Raw genomic sequence first — 19,426 nt, 5'->3', positions numbered from 1 at the left:
GGGGTGTCAATTTCAACTGTTATCCTCCCAAACAGGCACTATATTTTTATTATACTGAATGTCTTAATCTTAGAGAAATTTTACTGTTTTTAAATAGAAATGACGTGAATTCTACGGTGAACCGTATGCGCATAATTTGAATTTGATATGCATCTCAATACCTGTCCCATGTTTGTTTTAAGGTGTTTTTTTTCAGTTCCATAAGTAAAAATTTAAGTTAATTTTTTTTTTCAAAGTGGGGTAGGGGGTCTAAAAAAGTGTCTTAAAAAAAGTATACATTATATTTCAATAAAAATATATACACAGACAAATATATCTTGAGGGAATTCATAGTTTTTAAGGCCCATTTTATGAATAGGATACCTTACTTTGAATCAAAGTTACAACTTAAGGTCAAGATCTAGTAAATGATTCCAGAGTGTCTTTTTGGATCTAGAACCATTATGACGTCATAATTGATTTGAAGAATCTGTTCCGGTACTTTACAGCTTTAAAGGAATTATGTAGAAAATTAAACAATTTCTTAACATTCAATGTTAAATCATCGGGAAAGGAATCCTATACCTATACCGATACCTATATTCAATTCGACATAATTTTATATAGGAGTTCAAGAGCTTGTTTAACTCCGTTTTTGGGGAGACTGTAGGCATTCTAGATATATTTTATTAGTCAGAAATGGACAAAACTCCGAAATTTGTTCTTTATTGCCTTCATATTTCATTGAAAATGACGGTTTAAAACATGATATTACATTGTTTGTAGCAAAAATTTTAGCCCCTGTACACCCTATCAAACAAAGCTATTGTTATGAAGCATCTTTGAAAGAATTTATATCTTAAATTTTATAAACCTGTAGGCACCTTTCATTTACTAGATCTTGACCTTAAATAAGCAAGCTTAGATCTTTTTCTCAACAGGTAGTTGTAGAGAGGACACCAATAAACCCCCTTCATACTTTTTCAGATTTTTAAAGCTTCAAAATAAGTCTGTTGCTTCGCATTTCGACAGCTGTTCTAAGAAATTAAAAAAAAAAGGCATTGTCCTGTTCTTGTATAAATACTTTTCAAACAAAATGACATATAGAACTTCACATTTATTGCTTTGTATCTTTTGGCAACATTTTTGGCCAGTTTTGGAATTCAGAAGCTAAAAGTCATCTTCTTAACTTTATTTACGTAGTATAATTAATGGATACATGTACAAAGTTTTTAGTCTTAATATAAAATGATCGTTATCGGAAAAATCTACCCAAAATAAATCGGCAACGTATCCAACAGAATGAACGCTTGAAAACTGAAACGTTCAAGTATATTACATTACATAAACATGTACATTGAAACAGTAAAAGAGCAAGTTCAAGTTCACTTCAAAGACAGTGTAAAACTGTTGGAGTTTATTTTCAACAGGGTCAATTTTCAACGTGTCGAGGTCATCAGTGTTTAGAAAAATCTTTTTTTAAGCTGTTGAAAAATAAACCAGGGTATAAATATCAGAACACCTGTGGCAATTTTAAACCCAGGTCAATATTCTTCGTTACACCGTCTAGTTTCATAGGTCTGGTAGCGTTAACATGATAGTAAGGTTTGTACTTGCCAATCGTGGCATTATAGAAACGTCTATTGAGAGCTCCGCTACCCGTAATGGCCTTAGCAAAGAAACTGAGTTTCCCTGCTATACTTTCGCAGAGAAGTAAATTAATGATAATTGTTCTTTAACAAATATGGTGCTGAAGTATTTAGTAAATTTCTAGAACACTACGAATGTAGTGGACCCCTGGGCTTTGTTCGAAATGAGTCCGACACCCATTTCTGCGCACAGACTACGATATGTGTTGAACAATAATTGACAATGGATGGTATTTGGTGTTCCTACAAAAAATTAAATAATCTAAATAGTGATGCATGGTGTTTAATCCAGATTGTTTTTAGACGAGCCATTTCAAAAAATTTGATCAAGCAAATATTTTGCATAATATTGAGCACTCATATGGCAACATTTTTTCAATATAGTAAGCTACCCTGAAGTAAATTACTGATAATTCAGTGTCCAGGGTAAACAGGTATACTTTTTATGTCTTCCTTGGTAAAAAGGGCCCCTCGGAATTGCTAAATAAATGGTAAGTACCTCTGTATCAAAGAAGTATAGTTGACTGTTGCATCTCTTGGATCTATGTATCAATAACAAAGCTTTATGACGGTGAGTGAGACAAATGAGTAATCATTCTCCAACCGCCAGCACTTTTTTTGACCACAATGATAGGTGATGCATGGCTGTTAGACATTGGCGGCTCTAAATAAGGCCCAATCATGCGATCAGTATCTACCTCCTCCAAGAATCATATCGGTCACTTCTTTCAATGCCTAATCTGCCTTGATTCTTGAAGTATTAAGGAGGTTTGGTGGTCAATAAATTATTCATCAATTTACCTCAGATTTTTACATATGATATGTAAAGCTATAAACTGTTATTTAGTAAAAATAAATTCCCTATATTTTGGCTTTCAGACTTGAGTAGTTTTCATATCTATATACAAAGCTCTTCTTCTACAGAAGATTCAAACAGTATATAAAAATGGCCACGACTATCCAGCTTTCTTAACATTACAAATATTTCTTTTCCCCATTTACTACTTCAAAGTGTAAATTTGCACAGCGTTTATTTAAATTGATGATACAACCGTTCCATTTCTTAAATATAATATGAATTCAGTCTAACATTTCTTATACATGTATCATTAAAATCTGGGAATAGGCAATGTAAAAAATTATAGAGAAAATTAGATGCCACGCTACTCCATCCCCGATTTTCAAAAAAAAAAAGTATTTTGGCATATCAAGATTTTAGGTAGTAGGACAGAGGGTCTGTTCCTCCTCCGCCAATTTAAACAAATGGTACATCGTGCCAGATTCGTTCAATGGATGATGCATATAGAGTCTCATATATTAAACCAGAATTCAGATGTTAAATTTTCAATCAATAATTTCAAGAGCAAGATTCATTTCCTGGAACAAGCAAACTTGCTCAGTAGATGTTGTTTGTGAATGCAGCACACCAGTTCAGCTGTATTTGTCCTAGATTTTCTTTTAAATGGTTGAAAATGTTAGATGTGGTTTTTTGCTTCGATCCAAGACCTAACATCCCCGAGTAATAATTTAGAAAGGCTTCAGATCCGCCTTAAAGTTTTACATATGATTTTAAATCCTTGCAATTTAATTTATGGAATAAAATATCAAATTATTTAAATTTTCATTTCAATTATTTTCTAAATATTTATACAGAGTTGTTCTTCTCAATGACACCGTGATGTGATTTTAAAATGAATACAGTAAACTAGCCGTTTTAAATCCAATTCCAAAGAATAAACAAAACAATGAAAATAAATAAAAGTAAGGTGAACGAAAAATAATATTTAACAAAATATCTAGATATTTCATAGTTTATGTTCAATACAATTGTAGCTTACAAAGAGAGCCAGACATCAGAACCTAAGGTGGAGCATCAAGAATAACCAATACAAGGGATTCATCATGAAGATGTTGGTTCACGAAACTCGAAATTCGACTGTTTATATTGGAATTCTTCTAAGCATTAGGTGACGTCTGTATTGCTTGCATTTGAACTTGAAAAAATATAGACCCACTAGTCACGAGAAATTCTTGCGTCTTATCAATACGATCATTTTCATTGTCAAGTTAAATGCATAGGCAGTCTGATGATAATAGTTTGTTTTGGACTTACATATGCTTACGTTTGGAGCTATAGGAATAAAAAGTGTTTGGTTTGTTGTTATCTTTTAAAGAGGGGTAAGTTAAGGGGAGTGCAAGAGTGAGTAAGGTGAGAGAGAGAGAGGGGGTTAGTAAGTTAGTGGGGGGGGAGAGAGAGTTGGGCAGAGAGGCGGGTGAGTGAGTAGGAGAAAGAGGGTGAGTGGGAAGAGAGAGGTTAGGTGATGAGTGAGTGGGAGAGAGGGGGGGGGGGAGAATGAGGAGAGAGAGAGGCGGGTGAGTTGGAGAAAGTAAGAGAGATGTGAGTGAGTGGGAAGAGAGAGGCGGCTGAGTGAGTGAGTGGGGAGAGAGGGGGTAAGTGATAGGGGAGAGAGGGTGAGTAAGGTTTGGAGAGAGAGGGGTGAGTGAATGGGGAGAGAGGGGTAAGTGAATGGGAAAGAGAGGGTTGAGGAGAGAGGGAGTGTGAATGGAGAAAGAGGGTTGGAGAGGATGAGTGAGTGTTGAGAGAGAGCTGCAATAGAGGAGAGAGGCGGGTGAGTGAATGAGTAAGGAGAGAAATCGTGGTGGGAAAGGGAGCGGAGAGAGACGGATTATGGATGATTTTTAAAGGATAAAATAATTTGGGCTTGGAGCGTGATAAAAATTTTATTTCAGCTCTTGCATGTATTTTCAAGTCGGCACAGTAAGAGCAACAACAACGGCATGCATAATTTTACACAATGAACTGCCGATTTGGAGTTCAGAATTTAAAGTTATACATGCTATAAATCCCGCAGCTGTTTTGAAATCAACTCCTGAAAAACAAGCAGCCTGTATTGATGTCAAAAATAAAATTCGATACATGCTTCCAGGCCGTTGCCTCACCCATCTGAAGTCCCGATTCCATCCTTAATCCTTTTAACGCCATATGACGGATAGTCTGCCTTGAGTAAGCAAAACTTCTACACCTTTAAAACGGATCAGAACAGCTCCGGATTGAGGTCATTTGTCTATCGCATTTTCTTCACTTTCTTGAAAAAATATCCATCACCACCTGTCGCATCCATCTTAGGATTCTTAGATTTAAAGTGTAAATATCGACGTTACCATTAGCGTTCTCGTGACCTGACGTCATAGGCGTATTTTTCCAAAATAGAACCTATATCGATGGTAGATTTTATTGAAACTTCGCAACTATACAAGTAGAAGATTTTTTGTATATCACATATAGTTAAAAAATAAAGATTTTGGCAATGTAGTATTTAACCGAGTTTTCCAAAGGAAAAAAATCCGGTTATTGAAATGGTAAAAATGGCGGGCGGGCGGCTGTACAAAGAGTACCCTTACTCCTCCTACAGTTTTCAAGATAGGAAGTTGTTCTTTTGCAGATCAATTTTGAATATATCAGAAGTGAGCATATTGCTAGCAGTTTGATATCTGATAATATATGGAAAAAATACCAGCTGTTGAACTTAGTCATTTTTTGGCAAAATATTACATATAGGGTACCCCAGTTGTACGGATATCTTCTACAGTTTTCAAGATATGAAGTTGTTCTTTTGCAGATTAATTGTACATTTATATAAGATTTGTGCGTATTGCTAGGATCTTGATTTATAATAATTCATGAAAAATGTGCCAGCTGTTGAACTTTGTCATTTTTTGGCAAAGTATCGTATCAATGGATATTGTACGGATGACTTCTTCTACAGATTTTAAGATAAAGAGTTGTTCCTTTGCAGATCAATTGTACATCTATCAGAGGTGTGAATATTGCTAGGAGTTTGATTTCTGATAATTTATGAAAAAAATACTAGCTGTTGAAGTCAATTATTTTTTGGCTAAATTATTGCATATATACATTGTAGTACCTCATTTCTCTGGATAAGTATGTTCATCGATTTAGGGTAAACAAAGTGATTATAGATTCATTTGATATTATTCACACAAAAGAAAACCCGGTTTGCTGTCACATTGACAGTTTTTCTCTTGTTAAACAATAAAATCTAAATTGGCCTCCTAAAGTCGAAACTACTAATCTTAAACCTAATTCATATACTACTCAGTTGTTCTCAAATCTACGTGCAGATTTAAAAAAAAAACGTACTCTTTACAATCTGGTATATTAAATGAGGTGAAAAAATATAGAACAGAATCTTAGGTTCACGAAAAGTAGCGTGTTGCACAAATTATTGACCGTCTTGCGTTAACCTGTTCATACATCAGTCGCATGGTTGAACGACCTTGGTCTGTATCCTACATATACATGTACATGCATTTAGGAGAATAACTAATCATAATGATAACCTACTATCAGCCTATTTCCGAAACATTCACGTCTCATTTTGTGGTCGGATCATTGGTTTCGAGATAATTCTTGTTTTAAAAAAATTTTTTTTTAATTTATTTGATAAAATCATGTCATTTGTTTCTTAGTGTAAAGTAAAAGTTGCTTGTCTTTCTTTTTTTCCGATTGTATGTATAGTGTGACCGTGTACATGTTTGTTCGATTTTCTGCACATAATGTGACCATGCCCAAATCAATATTTATCACTCTAAATATTGTAACATGCAGGCCAACGGAAATTATTCACATAGACGATGGAACCTGATGGGGAGGCATAACCATTATCCTTTGTCTTATAATTTACTTTTCAAGATTTCTGACAAGTCTAGCTTCAAAGCTTCCAATGCCACTGATACAAGCATATTACATTAATTTCTATTTGTCATTCATATGTAACAAACGAGTATGGTATATGTACTTCGTTTATTAATTTGTTATCATTATAATTACGGTGACGCTCCTACAAAACATAATACAAATATTAACTTCACAATAATTAAGCATCACAATTAATTCAATTACTATTAATAATGATAAATATTGAATATGCAATGTTGCAGATTAAGAATATACTCTGACAAAATGTAAATGCCATAATCAATAATTTCTCAAGTACACGTGTACCTACCCTAAATAAGGGTGAAAGAAACTGTATATATATAATACTGTATACAACTGTAGAATTACATGTACTGGTAGATAATATATGACATGTAACTATGCAAAATATGCATGTTTATAATTGTATAAAAATATATGTAAAATCAATATCACTGTACCCTTTTTAAACATTAATCTGTATTCAAATCATGAGTACAATTCGCTGTGAAACCTTTAAACTTTGTAAATAATTTCACCATATACTCTCATCTGTGATAATATGATTACTTTGATATAATTACTGATAAAAAACTAACTTTACATTCAATACAATACAGTAGCAATACAATTATTTTACTAACAAAAATGTTCTCAACTCCCAGCTGGCCTCAGCAATGGTCACAAACAAAATGGCTATTGTCCGAACTTTATAATCTCTATGATAATTGAAAATCTAACAAAATCAATTTCTTTATAAAATTACTTTCAAGAAAAACTTTATATCCGTACACTATATGAAAAGTGCCTACTGTTACATTATCATTATCAAAATAATACTAATTCACATTCAAAATGTTCAAACCATTTTCCTATACATTAACTAACAGTATTATGATGTAATAAAAAAAACAACCCCCAGTGGAACCTTTTTTTTTTTTATTTGAGTTTTTAAACTTATATATAAAATATTTATAAAAAAAATATGATATACAAATCTTCATCTCACACATAGATACTGAACAGAAGTTAAATGAATTTTATATAGTATACTCCTATTTGTTATTTTGCATAGCGAAAGGATATGCTAGTTAATACGCTGGGTTTTTTTTTCCATAAATAGTTCAATTTCAACAAGCCTGACTACAGCTTTAAAACTTTTATATTATTTGTAAAAACTGCACAAAAACACATTTGATAATGATTTCAATTAACATATACAAGTTTCAATAATAGTTTTTGTAGAAAAACAAATTATGCACAAGCAAAATCCAACGATGAGATTTTATGAAGTTTGTAATATCAAATTCGGATTTTTGTTATACTAGATGGGTTTCTTTTAATCTTGATGCGTGTTAGGGTGTTATGAAGTCTGTATATTAAATTTGGTTTATTTTGTTGTATGGATTTGAATTTCTTCAGTTTTTTCACAGCTTTGCTTTTGGTGAATTAGTTTCTGGCCTCCGCCCTCAATCTGTACGGTTCTGGGTACGTGATCGACCCCGTCAGCCCTTCAAAGGACAACACGTCGTCTGGGGATACTTTGCATAATTTGAATTTTTGAACCAAGTTGCCAAATATGGTAAACATTTCGGTTTTAGCAAGCGTTTCCCCTGGACAAATTCTGGGACCTGGAGGACAAAAAATAAACAAAGGTAATGAACGAAACACATACACCATGAACGCCTAAAGCCCCTTTCACGATTGGCGCACGAGCACTTTACAACACTTTGCGATCGAAATTTTTTAGCCTCGCACGTGGATTGCATACGTTGCACGAGCCCTCGCTTACGTTGCACCGGCTCTCGCATTCGTTGCATACGTTTTACTGGTCGCATAAAGTCTCCTCTGAATAGTGGACATGTACACTATTCAGACGCGACCGAACGCGATCCAAATTATCGCAGTGCAACACACGAACATTAGTACGAACGTTTTACAACGTTTTGTGTACTCGCAAGAGTGATGCACGATTTTTAAAGGTCGCAAGATGAATCGCAGTTGTTTATGCGCGTATTGTGCGATCATGAGACTGTTGCTCAGCATGCCTCATGTTATCTTGCAACGTTTCACTATCATTGCACGACTTATCAGTAATATGCTATGCTTTGCCATTAGTTTATATACCATGTATAAGCATCTCTGTTTCAGATCACAGTTCAACAATATACATTTATTGCATGATGGTGAGGGATATAGGAAGATTTATTTCTCCAAGAAAAATCACATTTCCCGAGGGCATCGCCCGAGGGAAATTTGTTTTTCTGGGGTAATAAATCTTCATATTCCTTAAACATTAATGCAATGAACGTTTTATTTATACCGAACAACATATGATTATAAAAAGTACGTTGATTTCTAAAAATTGTTTGACTTTTCAAAGGCAATAACGTCGTGATTGTTTGATTTCCTCTGTTACTGTCTCCCTTTTCTATCATAATTTCGAATTATAGATAGTTAAGTTGGTCTTGTGATATATAATCATAACGATTATATTTTTTATTTAATCATACTTGTCTACATCATATGCTTATATCGGCTTTTTCATTCCTATGAAATCGCCCTGTCACGCGACTTTCTAGTCCAATTAAATAATATGTTTACGGTGCTAGCGTTCTGGCGAGCGCAGCAGGAACTACACATACCTTGCATCATTGTCAACCTAGTGTTATTTAGGTATCAACGAACGTCAAAGAATTTTTGAGAGACTATATTTCTCTACAATAAGTATATATGCCCGGGCAAATGTTATAATTTTAATGGTCATGATACATACAGCGCAACCCCCTACCCCTCTCCCGAGAGAGAGAGAGAGAGAGAGAGAGAGAGAGAGAGTGTGTGTGTGTGTGTGTCCTGTTCCTGTTTGTAGGTGTTTGACAATATGCAATATCTACATACATTTTTTATCTGTTTATTTTTTCTCTTTATTCCTTTTTATTTAGTTCAAGATATCTTATTGTTTATTTCCTCTCTACTGATATAACGTTACTCATATATAACCCGCGATATAATGAGAAGAGAGTATACTTACCTGCCTACTGTACATGCATGCACAATTAGCTTTAAAATGAATCGATATGACAGTAAAGTATGGCTCTTGCCAGTATATATATTTAAATAATCTCTATATTAAAAAAAAAAATCATATGTCAATGAGACAGGTATCGCAGTCTATACTGAAATAGCTAGTACACGCATAACAGATGTTTGATCCACCTCTAAATTTATCGCGGGAAATTTAGCGCGAGAGCACTGTGACGTCAACCATAACTTTGTTCGTCTTTGTTTACGTACTATTTTATAGTATCTCGACTCAATACGAAGGTATGGAAGCAACTAACATATCTCTTGAGTCTCGCCAAAGCATAATTATGCAGTACTCCAAACGTGTCTTCAAACCTTAAGACACCGTAAATTATGAGTTAAAGGTCGGCCATTTTTTGGCATAGCACCACGGGTGAAAACATTAGAGAGCATTATGGGACGTAGACAAAAAATTTTGTTTGATGAACTGTAGGTTTAGCTCGTTCTTTTTCCCACGCACACTGGTTCTTAGAGTTCGCTTCGCTCGATCGCTATAATAGAATAATCATATTGAGGTATTACATGTATAATATATGCTGCATATCTGTTTCTTACTGGCCGGCATGTTCTCTCGCTTTCAACTGTGTCTACTAAAGCGTCGAAAATGGGCGGTATATATACCCCCTCTGACTCGTACGAGCATTCGTACCATGGAACGCATGATGGCAAGTCCAATCGCATTGGCGCACGTTCAATCGTCCGATCACCTGGTTTCTCGCGCGATCCTATCGTATTATCTTTCAACAGTCGCTTTCATTGTACAAAAGTCGTATATAGACGCAAAATATATCGCAAGATTTTAATATGCGTTTACATCGCACAACGCTCGCTTAGATCGTGCGAATTTCGTACAAATACTCTTTTCAAATGCGATTATTTCGGTAACAGTTTACGATTCACATCTAATTTTATCGGTCACACGAATATTCAGTCGCTTCTGCTCGTGCGACAATTGTGAAAGGGGCTTTACGAACAAGAGTTTTTAATACTGTAAGAGTAGTTTCGAATTCAAAATTTTTAAAGTCATAAATTTAATATTTTCATTACCAATTGAGAAAGGCATCAACATATCTCTGTTAACCACTTTTCCTGATTTCTCGTCTAAGAATCTCTCGGGTCGGATTTTCATAGGCTCCGGAAAGCGTTCTGGATCCAGATGAACAGATGGCAAAAATGCGCTTACCATGGTATTTTTTGGTATCACGTAGCCACCTATTAGTACGTCTTCGGTCGAATAATGCATGAAGGAGCTCGCTTTAATAAAAAAAAAGAAGAATCAATAAAGGATTTAAACATGATATACATTCACATATTTTTTTATGTTATGTGGGTATTAGCAGTTGTTTACAGAAACTTTTGGAAATCGCCAGTTTTCGAAAACGTTTTTTGCGTTACATTAAGATTATTGCATGTTGATGATTCTACGTCATGGATATTCAGTACGTACTGTTTTTCACATTGTGTTTATATCAAAAGAAGTAATGTGTAAAGCAACTTTTATTTAGGTGCGAAAAAATTTCGCGCAAATACTAGTATTTCTTGCTATGAACCACGGCGTACATGATTGTATATAAAAGTTGCAATAACAACATGTGTCTGGATAAGGATTTGCTGCGAAAGTTAATACACATTTATCTGGGTTTATCGCGAAATTAATTCATTGCAAAGATAAGTTGGTTTACAGCATACCAAATGAATTCCTCACACTTGTCTTTTTCGGTTGAAACATTATACTTGTTCGATACATTTATAAAAGATATTTTGAAATTTTAAAGAAGCATACCTAGATAGAGTAAATCATTAGATAAACCGACTTTTAACCAAGCATATAATCTATAAAAAATTCTTATAGATAACAGATGCATAGTTACTTTTGAACATTATTTCTAATGTCTTATCTCATACATGTATTTCCATTTTTGCGTGATCAGTATCGTGAAAAGAAATATTTTACAAACTGGATCCAGACTCTGACCAATTTGACTGTCAGTCAACCTTAACAATACTGTGGAATCATTTAAATTCAAGGTGGCTTCATTTTCGTGGGTAACCAAAACCCCACGAATTAACAATCTCCACAAACACAAATTTTAAAGACTGAGTTAGGTTTCTTTTTTAAACTCAAAACCCACGCATCCACGAAATTACATCCCCACAAATAAGCAAAAAAACCTACACTCCACGAAAATTGGCCCCCATGAATTTGAATGATTACTTATTATTCGTTATTCTTGATGAAAATTTATTTCATGTCAGTTTGCTGCGATTGTTATTATCTTAATATTCAAGTCATGACCATTTTAATAACACAACAATATTTTTTTAATGACTTTAGTAGTTTGTATTCATAGAGTACCATTTCTTAAAAAGTATCTAAAAAACGAAGAAAGTGCAATTACGAAGAACATTATACATATTTTGATTAAAACAATTCCCAAACATGGACATTCTTTAGTATTATTTATTTTCTACTATACTAGCATGCTTATCTACTGATAGTTTTTGTTTCATTAGCAAAGTAGCTTAAGTTTGTTCTTGAAATTATCACTGAATTATGCAAACAATAAAAAAAGCTTCTTACCAATGTTTGCACATCTTTGTAATTCTAACATAGTGGCTTCCAGGTATGGTAAATTATTTCTGTCCGAATATAGAATGCATCTGTTCAGCCCAACCACCTAGGATAAAAAAAAATAACTGTTGTTTTATACATTCGTGTACAAAATACAAATAACAAAATCTGGACAATGCAAGAATTTTATAGAAACAAAATGCAAAATGTACAAGAATACTTCCGGGAGTTAAACCGACGTGAAACTGATTTATTTTTTTTTCAATTCAGTAGGTTTTTTTTCTGTACTTAGGACATGTAACGTTAATGCAACATAAGAAATCTTTATGATTGAATCTTTAAACCTTAAACACTAATAATTATACATAATAATACATACATGTAATATGATTATAATTGATTATGAATATACATGAATGAGTTGTAAAATAGCTAACGAGCATTTTCTATTTAGTAGGTCCTCTTGCATAACTCCACTCATACTTATAACTCAACTCATACTCAAAACTCAATTCATAACTCATACTCATAACTTAATTCATTGTAATGACTCAACTCATAACTCAACTCGTAATTCATATATTCATAAATTATTGCTTAATCGCCTGCATGACGGCTTTGGGACATCAAAATATTAGAAAAAAATAACTTGCTTTCTTTATTTCCTGGTAACATTTTTCCTGGATTTCTGGGTTCTCTAAGATATACAGGATCATCCATGCTAGTGTAGTAGCAGTTGTATCGGTACCGGCGGCAAACATCTCCAAGACAACTTGATACATGTGTAAAACTGAAAAGTAACAATAATACCATGTACAGGTCAATCGCAAATAGCATTTGAGGATAACTGATATGATGGTGCTCCGTTTGACACAATACAACTCAAGACATTGATTAAGTAATAAGAATGGTCATTTATTAAATAATATAATAAATAACAAAGTACAAAATACAACATTAAGATTCAACTCTTTAAATATTGAAAAAGGTCGACACAACAAGGTGCCAAGAAATGAAAGATTTTGCAATCATTGTAATAAAAAAGATTTAGAAGATGAGTTCCACTTTATACTCATATGTCCTTTTTACGCTGATTTACGAAAGAAATATATAAAGAGTTTTTATTACAAAAAACCAAGTGTTTTTAAGCTAGCTAAACTTTTAAGTGTTAACAATACAAAGGAACTCAATAATTTAGGAAAATATTTATCTAGCGCTTCCAAAATGAGAGCGCAGCATTGTAATAATACTACAGTTTAAGCTACTTATACATTTATGTTCATTCATATCTTAAGATATGTACATGATTATATTGTCTTAATATGTCCACTCACTTACTGCACATTGCACATTTGTATATAATTTTATATGTATTATAATTTGTATTCCGATGAGTTGTAAAGCTCAAGGATAATAAATTGAATTGAAAAATTGAATTGAAGATTCCACAATGTAAACTACAAAAAAAACCCCACAATACTGTTAATCAAAGAAACAATACTGCATACATAAAACATAGATAAATAACACAGTATTGTGACTAGAATAAACAGAGAAAAGAAGACAATAAAACATGGCAATTGCTATTTACAATAAAGTGTCAAAGATGGGGTATTAGCATACCGGTATTTGTAAATCATTAGATCATTAAATAATGCAAACTTTAAAACTTTGAAATATATTGTTATTCAGGCATCTGTGTTTACGCAGAGACAGACTGAAAGTATACTGTCTTGATAAAATTTTCTCATTTTCTGTACGTGGCACTGTTAAATACTCTCTCTCTCTCTCTCTCTCTCTCTCTCTCTCTCTCTCTCTCTCTCTCTCTCTCAGACTTCAAAACAGTTTAAACAGTGACCATCCATCCCTTTTAATCAATGATTTGATCCTTGCTTATTTTACTTACACTTTTTCTTTGTGTCCTCCTCTGGAGGTATCGTTGAAAGAAAGCGGTCAACCAGATCTCTTAAATTGTTTTTGTCGAAGGTCTGTTCGTGTTCTGCAATTCGTTTCTGAACATAATTCATAACATCCTCTAAGGCTTTCTCTCTTTCACCTTCCGCAGTTCCCTTAAAGCACAAAATTTAGATATTAAAATCTGGCGGGAAGAAACATTTAAAACGATATTTAAAAAAAAACAAAACGTATACATCCTGTTTAAGAGGGCTGGATATTTATCTCCTTTTGATGAAGAGCTTTGTATAAAAGTATAGAAAAATACCAAAATAAAAAAATCTAAAATATATTGATTTCTTTTACTTATAGTTTAAGGCCAAACATATATTTAAAAAATTAACTTTGAGAGACGGGGACATCAAATGTTATCGATAAGGTACTGAATATAATAAGTTAAGTGTTCACGGACATTTCTTTCACACAATTAAATATTTTTTGCGGGGAAACTCTTGCTTTTTATACTTACGGTAAGGCGTTGCACAAAGATAGGTAATGCACGGTACAAAAAACTTGGCACTGTGAACAGAGTTTCAATGGATTTTGTTACCGCCAAAAACTCCTGGTCGTCATGTTCACACCTTAAACAGTTGAAATTATGAAATCAAGTGAAGTCGTAACCAAACTGACTCGCAACCAAACCGACTCGTAATCAAATGGTCAGGTCGTACCCAAAATTATATGTGGTTCACTTGTACCCAAATATTTGAGTATGACTTCACTAGTCGATCGACTCGAACCCACGAAAAAAAAATATTTATACTAAGAAAATAAAAAATAATTGTTTTAATTACGAGTCGGTTTGGGTGCGAATCAGTTTGGGTACCATTTGACTGTAATTCGAAATTATTCTTTTACACATTTATATAATCATTTAACCAGCAATTAAACGATTTTCTTTATTTTGAAAACATCTTTGGTTTTTTTCTACGTAAATTTCTCCAAAAACCGCCCTTTTCTTCAGAATTTATGTCTTTTTCGGACCCCCGGAGTTATAACACAATTAATAAAAATTCCTTGAAATTAAAATGCCTATTTATGAATTCGACAACTTTCGCTCCCGTTTTCAAATATATGATGACTCTTGTCCCTTAGTGGTCCTAGAAGCAGGACCAAAATTGTCAAAGTATGGCCATTATTTAAAATATTTTCAATCTTTTTTTTCCAGAGAAACTGAATTCATAGTTATGAAGAGAAGAATTTCAAAGCTCTCCACTAAAATTACATTCCCCCAAAGAAAGTGGCGGGACGAAAAGGGTCTAAAAGTGTAAGTACACATGATATTTTAAAATCTTCTTTTCTTTAATTAACTGATATTGATTAGAAACCGACTGCATATTTAGAAAGTTTATAAAGCTTTCCACGAAGATTGTACATCTTATGATCCCCAGCCAAGAGGTTTTGACTCTAAAGTGGGACCAAAATGGTCATTTAGTGTTAATGTAAATGACATTTAATTTTTTTTTTAATTTTTTGCTAATACTAAATGAAAATTTTAAGTGAGAACACCTCGCCTTTTACAAAAATTGTTATTTTAAATGTCTTCCGGGGTATGGGTTTTGCATGACCCTAGGGCGTGGCAAAAAAATTAGTCCGTCAATCAATTTCTGTTTTATTCATATTCCCTGGGGAAGAATTTCTGTCTGGTTCCTTGGGATTTGGGGGAGGGGGGCGTTGTTAAGATAATCATCTATATTTGTTATACTATGATCGTTTTTTGATTGTTAAATAATAGAAAAAGAAAAAATAGCATATCAATGAAATTTTTAAAATGCTCTTTTTATATTGACCCGTATAATGCAATGAACAAATAATGGTAAAATTATTTCTTATCCACATCCGGTTATGCCATCTTATTTACATGTATCACAAAAATTTTCACTAAAATCGTAAAATTCATAGTCCTTGTAAAATTTGAGGTAGGGGAGGGGGTGGTCTTAACCATATTTCAGGGTTGTTTTTTTTACTTCAGAACGAAGCTTAATTAAATGCATTTAAATGAGATTTATCGACAGGTACGTTTCTCAGGTGACCGTTAAGGAATGTAGGCCTAGGGCCTTTTGTTCGTTATGAACAATGTTGATGCCGCTAGCGGTGCCTTTTTTGTTATGCACTGACTAACACTGATTCCAGTTTAACCAAATTTAAATATCTTATTTTAATTCGCTTTCACGATAATGTTAAGATGTTAAAACTTTTTTTCTTTGCCCATTTTTCAATTTTCAGGCTCCGCCGTCACCATAAAGATTTTGAAATCACCCAAATCAGTCCCCAACTCAGTTCATTAAAAGAAAAGGCATAAATTTGAGGTCAAAACTCAGACTTGAGGCTGATTATTGACTTGATGAAAGATGGTGACGGCGGGGCCTGTACCGATGAAACTTTTGCACTTTCTGATACCACCCCCTTGAAATGGAGCCTTATTTGTTAAAGAAACAAATTTGAGTTTAAGGAAATTTGCCAAAATTGACTCAGTAATTCCATATAAATGTTAAAAGTTAAAAACCGCATATTAAGTGATCGGAAAATGGATACTTTAGTTTTCAGTTCAGGTGCTATAAAAAAAACCCTGTAGAGATAGAAAGCTTACCTGTATCCGAACACAACACTATGAACCGTATTACTGACAGAGACGGATAAGAGGTCCTTTATGTTTTCTATAGGTTTCCCGTTAAACGCTGCAATATCGTCACATAGCAATTTTGCCTCTTCTGCAATAACCACTTCTAAACTCTTTTTGCCCATTCCGAAATCTCTCATTGTCTGTATGGTAAACCGGCGATTTTTTCTCCATACTTCTCCATTAGACAATATTATTCCCGGCTCTGTATGCAAAAGAGTCGACGAAATTAAAATTCAGACAAAAACCTTGGACATTTTTAAAAATAATTTATTTTAGCTTTGCAGTTCTTTAGAACCATTTTAATAAAGTCTTGGACTTTCAGTAGGACGTTACGGTAACAATCTAGCACCATTTTAACAAGAGCTTAGACTTAAGGTAGTCGTGTGAAACAACAATGTGACGTAGGCATGTCTATTTCATTGCTATGCACTCAACCATTGCTCTTTGAAATCAACAATATTTGTCTGTTTTGGGGTTGTTTTTTTTTTAGCTAAGGCTATGTAATCTACGTATATTTCACTTGAAATCCGCGTCATTTTTAACTTGTTTTGACGCAAGAAATAAATAGCCACGTCCTACAAATTATATGCAGATTTGTTTCTTTTGCCAGTACTGAGTTTCGTGATAAAGTTATGAAGACGTTCATGTCATCAGATTCTTCATATTAACTTATACAAAAATAAAATACGTTTGTAAAATTCACTATTAAAGCTGCTTGGTCCGATTTTTTTGTAATTACAGTATCAATTTTTTTCCCATACAAATCATTTATCTTAGTATATCATTGAAGGATTTATTTTTGACGTCGTCGTGTCAATAACTGCCGTCAGGTAAGCAGACACATTGAATAACGTGCGTTAGCGCGTTATGATAATTTGTCTGCTCACCTGACGGCAGTTATTGACACGATGACGTCAAAAATAAATCATTTAATGCTTATATTTATATTCCCTTACTAAGGAAATCAATTGTTCACTTAAATAAATCGATATAAAGTGCAGATCACGGAGGGAGTGAATAAGTAACAGCAAGAACAGCTGTTTTGTAAAACCGGTTTAAACTAGTTTTCACATAGACAGTTGAGATGAGATCGACGAGCATAAAAATATAATCCGTGATAAATAACTCTTGAAATGTTGCTTCTAACAATAAAGTCAACTTTTTTGTTGAATGATTATAAAACATGGTGTTTTGACAACATTCATGATATACATTTTTAACCGATAACATAGAAATCACTGTTTGAGAACTACTTATGTAAATTACTCGTAAATTCATACGCAGTGAATGGTTGTTGCATTTAGAGGCATTTAAACATCACGGGATTTAATGGAAAAACACAGTAATATGTAAATATAAAGTTATGGACTTTCTCCTATTTACACCAGCAGAATCAGTCTCCTTTCAAAGTTAGAAATATTCAAAGTAAATAAAAATAATTTCTCTTTGGGCAAACGAAAAAACAAACCAAAATGCATCACGGGAATGTTTAGAAAAGGAAACCGCATAGTTTCGTCCCCCGAATGATTGAGGATATTCAACCCGCATGCTATGCATCGATTGTAAAGAAGGCAGACTTTGAAATATTAGCGAACAAAACGTACACATGTTTATTTGTAATTTGTCTGATCATTTCGACCTTTATTTAAAGCGATGTCAAAGTCGTAATACAACCATACCCGTCTCGTCGTCAGGGGTGAAATTTAACATGAGGCGAAATAACGAGGTACCTTTTAATGTCGTATGTTTCGTTAGCAAATTTTGTACGTATTTTTCTTCATTGAAAGTTGGCATAATTGAAGGGTAAAACTACTGCAATGTCTATTATTATACATATACTTAGCATAGCCATCGTTTAAAAGCGTGCATAAAATTTGATATAAAATCGGACCAAGCAGCTTTAAATTATGAATTCTAATATAATAACAATATCACTGCTTTTGGTCAATTTTTATACCATTTACGGTATGGTTTTTAAGTTCTATCTCCATCGAATAAGAACCATAGTAGTATTTTCTAAAGTAATTATTCGAAATTCAAAGCACTATGATTATTATAAAACACGAAGTTTACAAATAATTAAACGAAATAACAACGATTCAAGCACTCAAAAATATAATATTATAATTAGGCTTTACCTAAGTTTCCATACTTAGTCTGTGATTTAAATAATCCTTCTGGGCGGTTGCTCAGCACCGCCGCATGCTTCACAAAAGCGTCATGGATATTTTCGTAGCCACATATTGTAACCATCATTTGTTTCCCAATGTAAAGTCGGAATATATCTCCATATTGTTTTTGTAAACGTAGAGTTTCCCTGTATCGTCGGTTGCCAATGCGAGCCAGGAAATATAAATTTCCAAAAAATGGCAGGGCGAATGGACCGGGTATATCTGATCTTGGGGTTGAAATCACACATAGGACGAATAGAAACACCACCGTAAACACAAGGAAAGTAGTAAGATCAATATTTGAGACGAAAAAAGCGCACATCTTCGACAATAACGGCAGCATTTTCCAACAATATTTTCAGTGATTCTGACACGGAATTATTTCTGTCTGTTCAAGTGTCAGCTGATCTACCTAACGTTAGAGAAACGCGCAACCTGCTTATTGCTCAGACGACCTATATTTTTGTGACCCAAGAAGGTTTATCCTAATAAGGACAAAAAAGGGGAGTTATATAACCCTTATCACGGTTCACAGTACATTAGTTTAAATATGAAACTATATAATAATTATTATCTATTTTATGCGCATGCACATTTTCTCTGTGCCGTTCTAAATCGTGCACTCTAAACTTTTACATTTGACACACTAATGTA

The 19,426-nt window shown here is 33.6% G+C and overlaps 1 protein-coding gene across 1 annotated transcript; it reads right to left on the bottom strand.

The window, feature by feature from the left end:
• Window positions 1–7,573: 7,573 nt before the first annotated feature.
• LOC105329926 (cytochrome P450 2B19) lies at window positions 7,574–19,246 on the bottom strand. Its single transcript, XM_011431419.4, has 8 exons — window positions 18,740–19,246; window positions 16,569–16,803; window positions 14,448–14,559; window positions 13,932–14,094; window positions 12,679–12,815; window positions 12,035–12,131; window positions 10,501–10,707; window positions 7,574–8,000 (listed from the first exon to the last, which is right to left on the bottom strand). Exons 1-8 carry the CDS (start codon window positions 19,113–19,115, stop codon window positions 7,819–7,821), a joined length of 1,509 nt encoding a protein of 502 aa, XP_011429721.3. The 5' UTR covers window positions 19,116–19,246; the 3' UTR covers window positions 7,574–7,818.
• Window positions 19,247–19,426: the final 180 nt, after the last annotated feature.

The sequence above is a fragment of the Magallana gigas genome, chromosome 8 (genome assembly GCF_963853765.1).
Source record: "Magallana gigas chromosome 8, xbMagGiga1.1, whole genome shotgun sequence".
Lineage (NCBI taxonomy): Eukaryota > Metazoa > Mollusca > Bivalvia > Ostreida > Ostreidae > Magallana > Magallana gigas.
This window is presented reverse-complemented; position numbering and strand designations above follow the sequence as displayed.

Excerpts from the sequence above, each read along its gene's own strand:
- LOC105329926 (XM_011431419.4), bottom strand. The coding sequence starts at position 19,115 with ATGCTGCCGTTATTGTCGAAGATGTGCGCTTTTTTCGTCTCAAATATT. Across the intron at positions 14,095-14,447 it reads TCTTTGTGCAACGCCTTACC|GGAACTGCGGAAGGTGAAAG; the intron begins GTAAGTATAAAA and ends TTGTGCTTTAAG. Across the intron at positions 12,132-12,678 it reads GTTACCAGGAAATAAAGAAA|GTGGTTGGGCTGAACAGATG; the intron begins GCAAGTTATTTT and ends TTTTTATCCTAG.